General features: G+C 41.3%; 1 protein-coding gene, 1 long non-coding RNA gene and 1 pseudogene across 3 annotated transcripts in view; 2 read left to right on the forward strand and 1 right to left on the reverse strand.

The window, feature by feature from the left end:
• The window catches only part of Rnf212 (ring finger protein 212), a 46,963-nt gene that overhangs the window by 23,761 nt on the left and 4,949 nt on the right, over positions 1-18,253 (reverse strand). For both annotated transcript variants that reach the window (XM_006535331.4, NM_001362887.1), the window contains exons 3-5: positions 8,146-8,220; positions 5,198-5,254; positions 3,959-4,017 (exon numbers count right to left, since the gene is read on the reverse strand). In XM_006535331.4, the coding sequence (XP_006535394.1) occupies positions 3,959-4,017; positions 5,198-5,254; positions 8,146-8,220 (191 nt within the window). The remainder of the gene's footprint in view (positions 1-3,958; positions 4,018-5,197; positions 5,255-8,145; positions 8,221-18,253) is intronic.
• On the forward strand, positions 8,323-11,345 carry Gm46931 (annotated as a pseudogene).
• Positions 11,977-17,053, forward strand: 1700047L14Rik (RIKEN cDNA 1700047L14 gene). The gene is made up of 3 exons (NR_040691.1): positions 11,977-12,067; positions 15,137-15,270; positions 16,764-17,053. It is a non-coding gene; the product is annotated as an RIKEN cDNA 1700047L14 gene (long non-coding RNA).

Below are 18,253 nucleotides of genomic sequence, written 5' to 3' on the forward strand. Positions count from 1 at the left end.
GCCTAAGAATTTCATGAATTCATTGTTTTTAATTGCTGAGTAGTACTCCATTGTGTAAATGTACCACATTTTCTGTTATCTATTCCTCTGTTGAGGGACATCTGGGTTCTTTCCAGCTTCTGGCTATTATAAATAAGGCTGCTATGAACATAGTGGAACATGAGTCTTTATTACAAGTTGGAACATCTTCTGGATATATGCCCAGGAGAGGAATTGCTGGATCTTCCAGTGGTACTATGTCCAATTTTCTGAGGAACTGTCAGACTGATTTCCAGAGTGGTTGCACCAGCTTGCAATCCCACCAACAATGGAGGAGTGTCCCTCTTTCTCCACATCCTTTCCAGCATCTGCTGTCATCTGAATTTTTGATCTTAGCCATTCTGACTGGTGTGAGGTAGAATCTCAGGGCTGTTTTGATTTGCATTTCTCTGATGATTAAGATGTTGAACATTTTTTCAGGTGCTTCTCAGCCTTTCGGTATTCTTCAGTTGAGAATTCTTTGTTTAGCTCTGTACCCCATTTTTTAATATAGGGTTGTTTGATTCTTTGGAGTCTAACTTCTTGAGTTCTTTGTATACATTGGATATATTAGCCCTCTATCAGATGTAGGTTTGGTAAAGATCTTTTCCAAATCTGTTGGTTGCCATCTTGTCCTATTGACTTTGCCTTACAGAAGCTTTGCAAATGTATGCGATCCCATTTGTCAATTCTTGATCTTAGAGCATAAGCCATTGATGCTTTGTTCAGGAAATTTTCTCCTGTGCCCATGTGCTGGAGGTTTTTCCTCACTTTCTCTTCTATTAGGTTCAATGTGTCTGATTTTATGTGAAGGTCCTTGATCAACTTTGAGTTGAGCTTTGTACAAGGATATAAGAATGTTTCAATTGCATTCTTCTACATAGTGCCTTTCAGATGCCCATGGTGGTTTGAAGAGAGTACTGGATTTCCCAGAACTGGAGTTACAGACAGTTGTAAGCTACTTGATGTGGATTTGGGAACCAAACTATGGCCCACTGAAACAGCCAGCACATGTTCTTAACTTCTGAGCTATCTCCCCCAGTCCCCATTTTTTGAAAATAAGGATAGAGAAAAGAGGTATTTTCTTCAAGATGGAGACAGAGAACTTGGTCAGGAGCTATGATAAGTACTAACACCTGCCTTCCAGTCCCATTCTCAGGCCCAACATGGCCATGCCTTCAGGCCAACTTCAGGTGCTTGGTTGGTTAGGCCATTTGGTGTTCACACACACAAGTAACCAGTGAGGAAACATCAAAGTAACTATTCTACATATAAAAGCTTCATAGGAAATTGCACCATTATCTTAGAAAAACATAGCTACCACTGAATAAAACATGCACCAAGTCTTGTACCATTGTGTTGACTAAACTATGGTGTTATGGATTCCATATCTCATGGACATTAAGTGCAAACAGAGAGTTTCATAACTGGAGTATTACTGAGGCATTTACTAAAACAGACAAGAAATGAAAATTTTAATGTTTGTTATTTTCTAGATGGTTATATACTTCCAGAATGTTATATACTTTTGGTCAGTTGTAGCACTTTGGGTTGTGCTCCATTATGATGCATGTGTGGTTCATCTTAATTGCTAACTTAATAGGATTTAGAATCACCTAATCCTTTGGCATGTCAGTGAGCAAGTTTCTAGACTGGTTACCTGAGTTGGGACAACTCATTCTGAATGTGGGTGTGGTAGCATCCAGTGAGCTAAGAGGGTCTTGGACTGAAAGGAGAAAGCAAGCTGGTCACCAGGATTTACCTGTTTTCTGACTGCAGAAGCAATATGACCAGGTACTACTACCCCCATGCTTTCCTACTGTGAAGGACTGCCACTTCATAATGTGGATAAAAATAAACTTATTTCCTTAAGTAGTATATGCTCACAGCCATGAGAAAAAGAATTAATATTGAAAATTGGTATTGAGAAGTAGAACTGTTACTGTGATAAAGTTGATCATGTGGCTCTTAGGCCTTTAAAACCAGTTTTTAGGGAGAATGTGAAGAGTCTAGAATTTAGGGTTAGAAACTTCTTAGATTATCACAAGCAGAGGTTAATGGGCTAGTCTTCTGGGCCCCAATGGTGGGGAATTGGAAGAAAAAGAACACTGACAGAAATGTAGATAGTGGAGCTCAGTTCATGAGGGCTCAGAGGAGGAGGGCTAGAGGTCATTTGTGTTATGTTCTGGCAAAATGGCTGTATTCTAGCTATGTTCTAAGAACTTCAGTGAGGCTGAATTAAAAGGAATAGACTAATTTGTTTGTGGAGGAAATTCCAAGACAGACTAGTTCCCAGGCTGTGCCATGGTTACTGCTTACTGCTCTTATCTTTTACCCAGGTCTACAGGAAGAAAAGAGCAAGAGTGAAACCAATATAGAAATAAATTGGCCTTTAGCAGGAAAAAGAAGTAGTTTAAAGTTATAGATTGACAAGGTGTGAGTGATGAGAAAGTAGCTGTAATTTTTAAAGAGATTAACATCATTAAAGAGAAAACTTAAACTTTGCACTGAGAAAATGGGACAAGAACTCTGAGGCAAGACTTCCACCATCAAAGGTTCCATTTTGTGAAAGTCAACTACGTCCGAGGGAAGAGTTTCCTTAGGATCACCCTGTAAGGTACCTAGAGGCTGATGCAACTATGGTCCAAGGGGCCAGGCTCAAGCTGGCAGCACAGTTTGTCAGCCTTGTACATGTGGTATTAGTTGTAAGAAATGAAAGATGTATCAATAAGGAAACCACTGAGGATTACGTTAAGATTACAAAAAGTCATTGAGACCAAGCAATGTGTAGTACAGTTGGATTCTATGCAAGGAGGCCATGAGGGGCTACTGTGTGAAGATGTGAAGCTGAAGCACAATGGAGACCCCAGAATGTTGGAGATGCCAGGGTCATGGTACATCAGCAAGGAAAGCTGTAGGCATGGAGTAGAGCCATCCTAAAAGAAGAGCTTTGTGCACTGGCATGGTGGGTTAACAAAGTCCTTTGGAGCTCAGACAAGTCTAACATGATGATTCTAGCTCTGCATAGTGGACATGGACCAATACAATTTGGTATTTTCCTTTCTGGGTATTGGTCTTATTTTTCTTTGCTTTACCCTCATTATTTTCTTCTGGAAAACAAATGTTTAATTTGTGCACTGTATGTATAAGCACATGGTTTATTTTGTAGAGTCTCACAGTTAAGACATGAACTATGACTCAGAAGAGACTCTACACTGATACTTTTGAATAGTGTTGGAACCATTAAAAATTATGCAGACTTTTAAAATTAGATAGTATTTTGCATTATCAGATGGTCATGGTAGAAAGTTATGGCTTTAAAATGATATGTTTAGTTATGAAGTTGACAAAAGGTAGACTAGTGATGTCTAATATTATCAACTTTACAGAATCTATAATTTAATAGGAAACAATCCTCTGACATATCTCTGAGAGAATTTGTAGGTTGAATTAAATGAGGTGGAAAGACCTTAAATTTGGGTAGTACTATTCCATGCGCTGAGGTTTTAGATTTGATAAAAGGGAGAAAGGGAGCTGAGTATTAGCACTCATCTTTCTCTGCATTCTGAATGTAGATATGATATGATCAGCTGCCTCAAGCTATTGTTGTCATGCCTCTCCGACCATGATGTACTGCTGTACCCTTAAATTGGGAGACAAAAATAAACCCTTCCTTTCTCAAGTTGCTATTGCCACAAAAAGGAAAATAAAGCCTACTACAATGGACTCATTCCATGGAAATGTCTTGAAGAACACATGCCATGTCAAGCTCATCCTCCATAGGTGGCTGCCCTGCCATGCACAAAAGAGAATGCAGGCAGCCACCATCTGCATTATGGCCACTGTTTTTACTGGCCCCTTACCAATGCCTCAGGAATCATTTGGAAGCCTCCATAGGAACTCTTCATCTCTGAGGACTGTTCCCATGAGGCACTCTTACCTTTGTAGTTGCTTGATTTGTAGTACTGACTTTCTGAGGGACTCCTCCAACTGAGAAATCTTAATATAAATAAAAAAATAAATAAACTGCATTATTAGACAACTATTCCAAGAGGCAGTTCAGACAACATACTTGATTTGTTTACATTTATAAAATGTGACATTGCAGTAAGTCTGGCTCATCAGGACCTTTGTACAGAGCTGAGTCATGTCAGATCTCTAGAGAAACCAAGCTCTGTCTCTACAAGGCAGTGGATCTAAGCTAGCCAGTAGGAGCCTAGAGCATGTAAGCTCTGCTTGGCGCTCTTTAGAGATTCTGATGTAAAGTTTGAGACATGTCCTCCTAAAGGACATAAAATATCTACACAGAGTTCAGAATGCAGTCTACAACATGTCAGGGTTTAGATCTGGTCTTGTCACAAGGAAATAGGAAACCTCCAGGGGTAGGTTTAAAGTCTCCAATTTTAGAGTGGTGTATGCAAAACCTCTCATTTGCTGAGAGGTTTAAGAAGGTAATACACACCAAATGTCTAACCAAGACTTGAGTGGAGGTAAGAATCCTCAAGGCTGGATTCTGGGTAGCTGTTAGGGTAATGTAGGAGTACTATGGATAGAGTGCTGGTTAACAGAGTGAGGTCAGTGAGTGCACAGAACCTGGGGACCCTACCTGCCTGTCCCATCTATGTACCACGGCAGTGGACTAAACTTGATTGACAGGTTTACAGAATGCTATGGCTTTATAAATAGGCTCATTTGTCAGATAACCTTTGGAGTTTTAAAAAAAGGCTTTTATGTAAAAAACAAGAGGGATGAGCAGAGAAGCCTCTGCACTGCTCTCATGCCCCTGTGGCCCTAGTATGGGCCAGTGTAGCTGAGGGAGCCCAAGTTGCCAGAGTAAGTTGCTTCATGAAGGTTGCCCAAAGCAGTGGAACTCTTTGATCGGTCAGGCAAACAGACTGATGGTCATAAGAAAAAACCACCCCCTCAACTGGAAATGTAAAGGAAAACAAACCTCCCAGGTGCTGGTAAACCCTATTCAGCCTGGACTAAAAGTTGGTCATAGTGGTACATGCTTTTAATCTCTGTACTCAGGAGGCAGAAGCAGGTAAATCCCGGAGTTTGAGGGCAGCCTGGTCTACACAGTGAGGCCTTGTTGAGAGGGGGAGGGCGGGGAACTGAACTATAATATGATACTGAAATTATAAGATCAAACAATTAAAAATTCAGAGTTTGAATTTACCTTTTCTTGATAGAAAGCTACTAACCTCCTCCTGTGTTTTTCTTGAAATTCTGAAATCTGAGAAGACAACATATTTCAGTTGTAGAGGACACAGGGTCATGGCACATTTCTTGTGGAAATAAAAGGCTGTAAGGAACTTTAAGTGCGGGTCACAGCATGTTCTACTTTACATGTACTCCCCCAGTAGACCTGCCATCTCCTCCCACAGGGACAGTCACAGATTCCCTGGGTTTACTGGTGGTTAATGTCTGACAAGACTGAGAAATAGCCTAGATGTTCTGGGAAGAAAAGAATGCCAGAAGGCTGTCAAAAGCAAGGGCAGGTGGGCTTATCCAATACGAACTCTAAACAATAAGGCTCTTTGCCTTCCTGGCTGCCTCCAGTGGTATGCTTACTCTTGAGAACACATGGTCTCATTCTGATAGTAGTGATTACTTGAGGAAGGCCTCCTGCCTGGTGAGTAACCTTAATACTTAGACTAGGGCAGGGTTAAAGAGGTAGAAAGAGTTGAAACAAGGAAACCCAGCATGGTGGTTAGAGCTGGCAGATACCAAGACAGTCCTGTACAGATTGCTAGAGCCAGCTATTTCTGAAGCCACTATCATCCCAGTCTTCACACTCACAGGGAGCCTCATGTACCTTATGTAATTTGAATTGGGTTTTTGAGAATGGCAATGTGAACAAGTGAGCAGTGTTCTGAGGCTAACTCAAAGAGAGCTGGTAGACGGTTTGAAAAAAATGGTATCAACTTTGCTGAGACACCAAACTGTTACTCCCTCATCTAACTCTTCCACCACTAAGTGCTAGTTCCACAGGTACAGGGTGATTGTAGATAAATGATATTTTAAGGTTCTATATATCCCTCTAGGTAACAGCACAGACAAAAGGGCGGTCTTCATTCACCAAACAACTCTCCTTGGACCATAGCTGCATTAGCGTCTGTATCTTCCCCTACATTCTGTTGTGGAAAGCAATAACTCACCACAGAGTGTGCATTTTATCTACTATGAGAGGCTACTTCTAGAGATAGGACCATGTATAGCATGAATCTTCAGGTCAGCAGTGGCAATATCTTCCCTAGACCTGAGCTCTGGCTCTATATTTTTCATGTGGCCCAAGTCTTTGAGTCTCCAAAAGGAACTTTAGCTTTCTGAGACAAAACAGAGACCACAGAATAACTGCTGCGCACATAGACAAGTATAGACTCTTTTGAGGTCATCCTTGCGAGAATCTTCACTGAAGAAACAGTTAATATCCTCCTTCAACTGTGAAAGAAGCTTTTGCCCCTCAAAGTCCATCTTCAAGGGCCTTGTCATGAACCCTCTCCTTGCCTGCCGTAATAGTCCTGATCTTCCAGCTCCTAACACTCATGGGAGAGACTTAGTGATAAACCCTCCTTCCCTGACTTCGGAAACCTGCAGGTGTCATGTTTGAACAGGACAAGGCTATATCTGGGGAATTTGCTTTCTTTTAATCTCTTTCATATGTGTAAGGGACACTGTATTATCCATGTTATAGCTCCATCTAGGGGCCGGGTGGAGCTGGGAATTCTGGCAGTAGACTGATGTTACCAGTTGCTGTTGGCAACTAGAAACCTAACTGCCTGCCTCCTGCCTCCTGCCTTCTTCCTCAGTATACCCTGCACTGGTTCCATGTACTAAGCCACTCCCTCAGAGGCCCAGATTTCTGTAGCATTGTATCCACACCAATCAGGGTGTGGGCTTCCAATGGAGTGGACACTGGAGCCTAGCAAGGCCTGTTGATGGGAAATGCTACCCTTACCAAGACATGGTGATTTTTATATAAGGGCTTTGGTATGAGCACCCTGCAGGCCCATGAATGACTGTCCAGTCTCCACAGTTGCTGATTTGGCAGACACAGTTGTCCCAAGGATAGAGGCAAATGGAAAATAGCACTGTAACCCAGATTTTTGTCATAGAAATGGGCTAAGGCTTCTTAGAGAGACAGACTGGCACTGTCTCTAGATGAGACTAGTCCTGTCTAACAGCCTCTTGTGAGAATAGGAACAAGCTGGACTCTAAGCATCTGTGTCACTGGGTCTTCTGTCTGCCTGGACTTTCCCTGTCTAGGAGTTTTTCTGGTTTATGCTCTAGGGGCTACATTCTAGAGACTGGAGTTCTAGCAGTGGACTCACAAAGGAGACTTTATTAGTAAAACAAAGTAAAAAGGGACTGTGAAAACTGGGAATGGTGGCACACAACTGTACTCCAGCACCTGGGAGGATGAGGTAGCAGAGTTATGAGTTTAAAATAAGCTTGGGTTGTATAGCAATTTCTATGTTAACTTACAACAAATGACACACACACACAAACATACACACACAGAGGGACAGAGAGACATAGAAAAAGAGAACACAAAGGAATTATAAATCTTTAACTTGCATTGAGACTGCAGAAAAGGCCAACACCGAGGACGAGAAAGCCCTATGCTAGACCAGGCCTGCTCAGAGCCAAGAGCAGCACAGCTAAGAAAGAAAGAACAGGAAAATGGGATGAGGGGCAGGGAAGGACAACTTCCCTTCATGTTGAGTATATTGCAGGTAATCCAGGGAATCAAGTCAAATGACATGGAACTTTGGGCTCGGCATAGGGGACACTGACACATGAAGTCAAGTGAGAGTGTCACTGACTGCAGGCAGTAGCATATAGCAAGTGTGTCAATAGGGAGAAGAGTAGGAAGAAAGAGAAAGGCAAGTGTCACAGGAGCACAAACAACACAGATAAGACAGAGAATGTCAGCACTGAAACCTTCTTATGCTCAAATATTTTACAAGTAAGATAGTAAAAAAAAAAAAAACCTCAGAGAGGCAGAAGATATTTTCATACTCACCTCTGCAAGAGACTGGCCCCTAGAATACTTACATCACAGGGTCTCTGGACTAATGTGCTCTGGGCATCACCAACTCAAGCCTCAAACTTCTAACTCACCTGAGAGGTCTCCTGGGAATACTTCTTACATAGACCATCTATGCCCAGAAAGAATGTCTGGATATTGGAGTTTGTCTGAAGAGGAAGCAAATGATTATGTCGAAACTTCTTTTATGATCTACAATTAACTATAAATCTATACATAGCACAAGCAAACAGCAATTCACCCCTGTGAAGATGACCACACCTCTAGGGAACATGCAGGGCAATGGCACATGGCAGCTATTGAGCAACTCTGGACCACATGCCCCTCTATATCCAGTGAAAATATGCTTCAAAACAAAGGCAAAAGGGTGAGTTTTTTTTTTCCCAGACAAATAAAATCCAAAGTAATTCCTTGGGTAGGGAATGATCATTGACAGACAACAGAGTCTGTGAGGCGGTAAAGAGCAAGAGAAGAGGAAGTGTGGGGAGATCCAGGCAAGCATTAGCCATGTGTAGTAGTGTTGTGTTGTCAACTTAGCACAAAGTAAGAGCCACTATTCTAGCTGGGAAGGGAAAGGATGCTGAAAAGGTCAATGGACTGAAACTACCTGAAGTCTTTCCATTGACAGAAAAAAAATCTAACTTAGATGGATCTTTTAAAAAAGATTTTATTTTTAATTTAATTATGTGTATAATGTGTGTGTGTGTAGGTATGTTCATGTGAGAAGATCAACAGAGCCAAACATTAGCTTTCTGAAAATGCTTGTTCATATTTCTCAATACACATTTGGCAAGGCTGTTCAATAAAAAAGAACTCACAATAGCTACTTTCAAAATTAGGGAGAAAAAAAAAAACAGTGGGTGTGGTGACACATGACTTTAATCCCAGCACTCAGTAGGCAGAGGCAGGCAGATCTCTGAGACTTTGAAGCTGGGTCTAAACACTGAGTTACAGAGCAGTCAGAACTGCATAGAAACACTGTCTCAAAAAACCCAAAATCAATAAATAAAGCAAAACAAAACAAACAAATCAAATCAAATACCATTATAGATATTATGAACTGGTTTGTGATAAGTACATAAAAAATGTAATTATACTGAAAATGTAAAACTCTAAGAAAAGCTCCATGGTTTTCAAATTTTAACTATAGAAAATTCATTTAGCCATACTAGTAGACATGGAAGACAGTGATGCTGAGGGTGATTTGAACTGCGAGTGGGGTGCTGCCTCAAGAGTCCCATAGAGTTTGGGACTGGGCAAGTGTTTCAATGACTATGTTAATCTATGTAATGTGCTTATATTTGTGAATTCATTACAACAAACTTACACACACACACACACACACACACACACACACACACACACACACACACACACACACTGTTCTGGATCTTGCTATATAGACAAGACTGGCCTAGAATTCCAGTCTCTGCCTCCAGAGTGCTGAGATTAAAGGTATTGGCTTCTACTCTGTACTCTAAGACCTTTTATGAAGCTATTAACTAAGATTTATTATTACATATTAACTATGAAAAGAAACTTTCAACTTCAGCTTGTATATGAACATGGGTGCAAAAAATCCCAAGAGAAACAATAGCAAATTGAATCTATCTGAAAAAGCTGTAGTATGACACCACAACTTGCCATTATTCCTGGAATCTTTTTTTTTCCATTTTTTTATTAGGTATTTAGCTCATTTACATTTCCAATGCTATACCAAAAGTCCCCCATACCCACCCACCCCCACTCCACTACCCACCCACTCCCCCTTTTTGGCCCTGGCGTTCCCCTGTACTGGGGCATATAAAGTTTGCGTGTCCAATGGGCCTTTCTTTCCAGTGATGGCCGACTAGGCCATCTTTTGATACATATGCAGCTAGAGTCAAGAGCTCCGGGGTACTGGTTAGTTCATAATGTTGTTCCACCTATAGGGTTGCAGATCCCTTTAGCTCCTTTGGTACTTTCTCTAGCTCCTCCATTGGGAGCCCTGTGATCCATCCATTAGCTGACTGTGAGCATCCACTTCTGTGTTTGCTAGGCCCCGGCATAGTCTCACAAGAGACAGCTACATCTGGGTCCTTTCGATAAAATCTTGCTAGTGTATGCAATGGTGTCAGCGTTTGGAAGCTGATTATGGGGTGGATCCCTGGATATGGCAGTCTCTACATGGTCCATCCTTTCATCTCAGCTCCAAACTTTGTCTTTGTAACTTCTTCCATGGGTGTTTTGTTCCCAATTCTAAGGAGGGGCATAGTGTCCACACTTCAGTCTTCATTCTTCTTGAGTTTCATGTGTTTAGCAAATTGTATCTTTATTCCTGGAATCTTATGTGGGTTTTTAGATTTAAAAGTAAATGAAGGGTCAGAGAGTTGGGCACCCATGTTTGGCAGTTCACAAATACCTGTAACTCCTACTCCAGGGAATCCAATTATCTCTGACCACTGTACAGACACATAATTTTTTTTTCAAAAAGGCGAATGTATTCTCCACTACATAATCAAAATATGGTAAAAGAGTATTATCAAGAATTAATCAATATAGTTATGTTGATTATATGCTATTCATGATTTTAAAAATACACTTAGCAAACTAGTATATGCATATTTAGTGAAAGACTAAAACCCTCTCTTTCTAGCCAGCGCTCAGCCATGAGCATCTCCTGGGAGAAGCGGCACCATAAGACTGGGGTGCTGCCTTATGAGATGGGGCTACCACAGTTTGCAGTTTACCACAGAAGCTTAAGTATGAGCTGGGATGGCCTGCTGCCACCACTAAGATTGGCCCTCGCTGCATATACAGTCTGAGTTGGAGGAGGCAATAAGAAGTACTATGCCCTGAGATTGGACGTGGGGAACTTATCCTGGGACTCTGAGTGTTATACTTGCAAAGCAAGGGTCATTGGTGTTGTCTACAACACATTCAATAATGAGCTTGTCCACACCAAGACCCTGGTGAAGAACTGCATTGTGCTTATTGACAGCACACTGTACCGGCAGTGATACAAGTCCTGGGCCACAAGAAGGGGGCCAAGCTGACTCTTGAGGAGGAAGAGATTTTAAACAAAAAATGAGCAAAGAAGATTCAAAAGAAATACGATGAAAGGAAAAAGAATGCCAAAATCAGCAGTCTCTTAGAGGAGCAGTTCTAGCAGGGCAAACTTCTCTTCCGTATTGCCTCAAGACAAGGCCAGTGTGGCAGAGCAGATGGCTATGTGCTAGAAGGCAAGGAGCTGGAGATCTATCTGAGGAAGATCAAAGCCCAGAAAGGCAAATAAACCATCATTCATAGCTCGTGTAAAAAAAAAAAAGACTAAAATTCTGACCATGAAGTTAAGAGAGAAATAAGGGTGCTTGCTGTAGTCTGCATTTCTAAACAGCACTACACAGAGTTCCTGCCAGTGACTGCAGACATTACTTGTGGTTTGAATAGGTTTGGGCTCCACAGATTCATGTGTTTGAATGCTTAGCCCATAGGGAAGGGCACTATTAGGAGGTGTGGCCTTGTTGGAGGAAGTATATCATTGTGGGGGTAGGCTTTGAGGTCTCCTATATTCAAGCTCTACCCAATGTTAATCCAGTCTCCTCCTTGATGTGTTAAAATCATGGCTCAAATCTGAACAGGTCCCTGGTTTGATCCCAGGTTTCAGCACCAAAATGATGTGTTAAAATAGTGGCTCATGGCTGAACACAGCACACTGGGCCCAAGCAGTTCCATGTGTGAGAGGTTTATTGAGGAGGTGGGGAGAGGGTGGTGGCAGAAAGAGAAGGGGAAAAGAGAGAGAGAGGGAGGGGTGTTTTCCTTATTTACATGGAAAATGTGGGAGGTGAGTCAAGCGGATTCTGGGAATAGGGCAGCTGTTGTCTTGGTAACAGGTCTGTAGGTTGCCCTGTCACCTATGTGATGTCATAGGTTTGGGAGGTCCTGATGCCAACACTCCTGCTACCTTCAGATCAAGATGTAGAATTGTCAGTTCCTTCTCCAACACCACATCTGCCTGTATGTTGCCATGCTTCCTGTCTTAATGAGAATAGACCAAACCTCTAAAACTATAAGCCAGCCCAATCAAATATTTGTCTTTATAAGACATGCCTTGGTCATGGTGTCTCTTCACAGTAATAAAACCCAAACTAAGATACTACTGCATAAGCAAATATTCTAGAAGAATAGGACATTTAGCAAAGTCAATGATGTAACACATTTTTACATACTAATAATGAGTGTTTAGATGATATTCAAAGCTGATGTAGTAGCTCTCTAAACCAGCCATCACCTAAAGACAGGGCTATCACAGCTTACAGACCTCCAAGGAGAAACACTTGCAATTTACTGAGAGGTGTGAGAGCACTTGAACAAAACACACACTACATTCATGAGCTAAAATAGTCAATGCTGGGTAGATGTCAATTGTCCCTTAATTTTTATTTATTTTTATTTTTATTTTTGGTACTAAGTACAAATAAAACTGCTAATGAGGGAGGGGAAGGGAAACACATTTTCATAATGAGATTATTTGAAGTAGGAAAACCTACCCTAAATTTTGGCCATATCTTCTAATGGCAGCCCAGATAAAAGAACACAGAAGAAGGAAACTGCTTTTTGCATCCTGGAAAATTCATCTATTATGTTGGTAAGACATTTCTTCACCAGTCCTAGAAGCAGGTTTTTCAGGATTTCTACATAGACTGTTGGCCAGTGTCTCCTCAGGAATCCACCAGGACTATAGAATCAGATTTGGACTGCTGAGAAATCCAGCCTTGTAGACTGAATAACTACCAGATTCTAAGCCTTTCTATTGTGAGATAGCCATTGTTGGAGGCTACTTTTTTTTTCTCCATTTTTTATTAGGTATTTAGCTCATTTACATTTCCAATGCTATACCAAAAGTCCCCCATACCCACCCACCCCCACTCCACTACCCACCCACTCCCCCTTTTTGGCCCTGGCGTTCCCCTGTACTGGGGCATATAAAGTTTGCGTGTCCAATGGGCCTCTCTTTCCAGTGATGGCCAACTAGGCCATCTTTTGATACATATGCAGCTAAAGACAAGAGCTCCGGGGTACTGGTTAGTTCATAATGTTGTTCCACCTATAGGGTTGCAGATCCCTTTAGCTCCTTTGGTACTTTCTCTAGCTCCTCCATTGGGAGCCCTGTGATCCATCCATTAGCTGACTGTGAGCATCCACTTCTGTATTTGCTAGGCCCCGGCATAGTCTCACAAGAGACAGCTACATCTGGGTCCTTTCGATAAAATCTTGCTAGTGAATGCAATGGTGTCAGCGTTTGGAAGCTGATTATGGGGTGGATCCCTGGATATGGCAGTCTCTACATGGTCCATCCTTTCGTCTCAGCTCCAAACTTTGTCTCTGTAACTCCTTCCATGGGTGTTTTGTTCCCACTTCTAAGGAGGGGCATAGTGTCCACACTTCAGTCTTCATTTTTCTTGAGTTTCATGTGTTTAGCAAATTGTATCTTATATCTTGGGTATCCTAGGTTTTGGGCTAATATCCACTTATCAGTGAGTACATATTGTGTGAGTTCCTTTGTGAATGTGTTACCTCACTCAGGATGATGCCCTCCAGGTCCATCCATTTGCCTAGGAATTTCATAAATTCATTCTTTTTAATAGCTGAGTAGTACTCCATTGTGCAGATGTACCACATTTTCTGTATCCATTCCTCTGTTGAGGGGCATCTGGGTTCTTTCCAGCTTCTGGCTATTATAAATAAGGCTGCTATGAACATAGTGGAGCATGTGTCCTTCTTACCAGTTGGGGCATCTTCTGGATATATGCCCAGGAGAGGTATTGCTGGATCCTCCGGTAGTACTATGTCCAATTTTCTGAGGAACCTCCAGACTGATTTCCAGAGTGGTTGTACAAGCCTGCAATCCCACCAACAATGGAGGAGTGTTGTTGGAGGCTACTTTTGACCACAGCTTTCACAGCAAAGCATTCCACCAGTGGAACACTCTGACTGCCACTGTTACTACATCACTGCATAGGTTCCCAGGCAACATCTGGTCCTTTTTTTTTTTTTTCCAAGTCTTGATATGATCTGGAACCTATGAACTAGGAACATAAGGAACATTTTTGGGCCCTCATCATGGTACAATATACAATAGGACCTAGGTAAGACACTGAAGAAATGTTCAGTGGCACAGATACAAAGAACACAGCCTCAGGGGCTCATCTTCAGAAGATCTTTGCTAGACCCTCATTGATGTTTGATGTACTTTTGCCTCTTTATTTTCAGCCATGTTTCTGCCTCTTCTGAAGTTCTGCAAGGTGAAGGAGCACAAGGAGTTTGCCTTACTTTGGTCTTTATCATTACAGACATGACTATATTACCTGGAGTCTAAAAGCCAGAGATTTTCCAATATCATTAAGCATCTACCTCCTTAGAGTTAGTTGCTCTTTTCCACCTCTGCTTGAAAGCCAGTTACACTTCACTTGAAATTCATTATTCCTTGTGGTCCTGCAGGGAGGCAAATGTCAAACAAACACATCCTTCTGCTTTGATATGAGGTCACCAGAGGGTGTCCTCCTAGAGGCCCAGTTGTCCCCCACCCCCTGCATCTCGCAAGCATCTAATACTGCACTGGTATTGTATTTCATGTGTAAACTAGTAATGGTCCATTTTAATGACAAACAAATTTATACATGAATATATATCTGCTTAAAGAGTATCCAGGGTCACCTCTTGAATAGTCTGGCATATTGCTAGAGAAAAATCTGCTTATATAAGAGACTTGAAGAAACCAACTAAACTAGAGACCATCGGAGGGTAGTTCCCTGAAGCTCACTTCCTAGACTTAAGTCTAGGTACAAATGATACACACTGAGTGTTTTACAGAGGCCTTCCCACTGCAGTCCTTGCATTTGTTGAGCATAGTTACACATGTTCAATCAGGGGTAGAATTGCTTGGTCTCTGGTGTATGCTCAAAAAGGAATTTTGGTGGTTGAGTGAAAAGCAGTCTGAAGTGAGAACAATAGAGATGAGAGTTACAGAGAGCTAACCTGAATGCTGTGGGTGAGAGACCATAGCCATCTGAAATATCATTCCAGGCAAAAGTAACAGAAAGACCAGACATGAGATGGAGTTATCCTGCTACAGAGATGCTGACCTGGAGACCAGGAGGTCCCAGAGGTATAGCCACAAGAGTCTTTTAACTTTTTCCTAAACAGTGAGACTTATAAAGGTAAGATATCCCCTAGACACAAGTAGATCACTGGCTACAGAATGGAAAGCAGGAATGATTAGTGCCTGTGGTGGCATATAGCCATGGGCAAAATCATGGGTTCACAAAAGACTGCTGAAGGAGGAGCCCACATTTATGGCTTGGGATGTGATGTGTGGAAGAAAGGCAGAAGGAATCTCTCAACAGTTTGGGCAGCTTCACTGGTTCATTTGCTTGTTTTCTCTTACATAGAACAAAGAAGATACGCTTTCTACAAACAGCCACAGAATAGTCATAATTAGCATGTATTATAACATAATGAAAGGGGCAGAAGAGATGGCTTGTTGGTAAAGAGAACTGGGTGATCTTCCAGAGGACTCAAGTTCAATTCCTGGTACCTCCAGTATGGCTTACAACCCTCTATAATTTCAGTTCTGAGAGATCTGACACCATCTTCTGGCTTCTGTGGGCACCAGGCACATATGTGGTACACAGACATAAGTACAACAACCATACACATAAAATAAGAAAATCAGTAAAAAATAAACCACAATGAAAATCCTGATTAACTTAAAAAAAAATACCCCAACACCAAAGACGCTGGTCACAGTGCTATAACATAAAATTTAAGCATAAAGGTGATGGTGGAGCTAAAGTCTAATCACTTAGAAATTAAAAATATTCCTATCTTGCTTCCTTCACCTCTTCTCCCTGTTACTTCCTTTATTTCACTGTGGCCCAAGCTGATTTTGAACCCACAGCAATCTTCCTGCCTCAGCCCAAGTGTTGATAGCATGCCCAACTCTAAAACTATTCTTTGAAGCAATTTTTTGAGTTAAAATAGAAATAAAGAAAGTCCAGGAAAGGTGGGATTAATTGCTTTTTAAAATCTTTTTTTTTATTAAAGATTAAATGCTCTGGAGGCAGAAGCAGGCAGATATCTGTGAGCTCAAGGCTAGCCTGTTTTACCCAGAGAGATTCTGTCTCAAACACACAAACGTAACAAGGGCACATCACATTCAAGAAACATGACTATTTGATATGAGTGACATCCAAGCAGATCCACTTTAATTCTATTTATAAAATATCTCAGGCTAACTTATTCTTTGGTATAAACTTTCCAATGGTTCCAGGAAAGCAGTCCTTAAGACATCAAAGAGTATAGTGCACAGAAGGAACAAACAGCTTAAATATATTTACTGGTGTGATGAAACACCATGACCAAAAAGCAATTTAGGGATGAAAGGGGTTATTTTGCTTACATTTCCAGGTAACAGTCCATCACTGAGGGAAGTTAGGGCAGGAACTCAAATAGGCAGGAATCTGGAGGCAGGAACTGATGCAGAGGTCATGGAGGGATGGTTACTGAAATGCTTATTATGGCTTGCTCAGTCTGCTTTCTTTTAGAACCCAGGGTCACTATCCTAGGAGCTGTGCCCTCCCCAACAACTGCTAATTAAGAAAATGTACAACAGGTCGTCCTACAGCCTGATCTTATGAAGGCATTTTTTCAGTTTAGGTTCCCTCCTCTCTGAAGACTTACTTGTGTCAAGCTGATATAAACTAGCCAGCACAACTAAGAAAGAAGATACAACTGGTTTAAACATTCAACCCAGAAAGCTGGAGAAAGGTCAGAGGTTCTCTTTCCAGCCTGACCCTGGCCTTTTGTCAGGGAAGGAGTGCTGCAGAGGTTTGTAAACAGTACGATATGACATTTAGTAACCAGTATGTAAGCAGTAGAATACGAAACTGATGTATTTGGAGAAAAATAAGGTACTCCTTATTAAAATTTTAAACAGCTAAATATTTCTCCTTACTTTTCTACCTTTAGGAAGTTATGCTTATTAAAAACTCTTGCAATTGTGGGCAGAAATTGGTAAAAATAATGAGTGTAAGGCAAACAAACAAACAAATGAACAAACAAACATACAAACAAACAAACAAAAAACCAGGAAAAAAAAACCCTCAACAGGCTTTTGGAAAGGATAACAGAGTATCTATCATTAATAGTGTCAGGGATTGGTGCTTGTCCATGGGATGTGTTTCAGTTGGGGCAAGGATTGTAAGCCCTGAAGGAGATAAGAAGTCCACAAGAAGACAGACAGTCAAATAACCTGGACCCTTGGGGCTCTCCGAGACTGAACTACCAACCAAAGAGCATACACAGGTTGGACCTAGGCTTCCTCCCCTAACACACAAATATGTAGCAGATGTTCAGCTTTGTCTTCATGTGGATCCCAAACAACTGGAGCGAGAGGCTATCCCAAAAGTTGTTGCCTGTCTGTGGGATATGCTCTTCTAGCTGGGCTGCCTTGTCTGGCCTCAATGGGAGAGGATGTTCCTACCCTGCAGAGACTTGATGTGCCAGGCTGGGGGGATACCCAGGTGAAGGGTCTCTACCCTCTCAGAGGAGAAGGAGATGGGGAGAAGGATTTTGGGAGGAGATGACTGGGAAGAAGGGCAGTGAGCAGTGTGTAAAATGTATAAAAAACAAAACAAAAACCAGTAAGATATTATGCAGTCCTGTAAAAATATGTACCACAAACAAGATATTATTTGGGAAAAAATCCATAAAAAGAAAATGAAAGACATAAGAAACATAAACTAGGTGCCAACTCCTACATGTTTTCATCTTTGGAACAGGATCTGGGAATTGCCACATTGTCTGTTATGACTTTCTATATTGTCTGAGTTGTTGGATAACTCTGTTGTATTTTTTTTAAATTGTGATGTTTAAAAACAGCAGTTCAAATATACATCTGGAAAACAGACATAGAAGAGACAAATCACTTGATAAGAAGTTTATACCAAGAAATAAATTAATGTGACCTATTTTATAGGTAGAACTAAAGGCACTGGTTTAAGCCCATGGAGCAAATAACTGACTTTAACCTCTATTATGAACAACCCTCTTAATTATTTACCATGACTTTTATGAAAAACCAAATTTGCCTGACTAGGAATTCAGTGTTGTACTAAGTAAATCTAACCTATTTTCATTTCT

This window comes from Mus musculus, chromosome 5 (assembly GCF_000001635.26).
Source record: "Mus musculus strain C57BL/6J chromosome 5, GRCm38.p6 C57BL/6J".
NCBI lineage: Eukaryota > Metazoa > Chordata > Mammalia > Rodentia > Muridae > Mus > Mus musculus.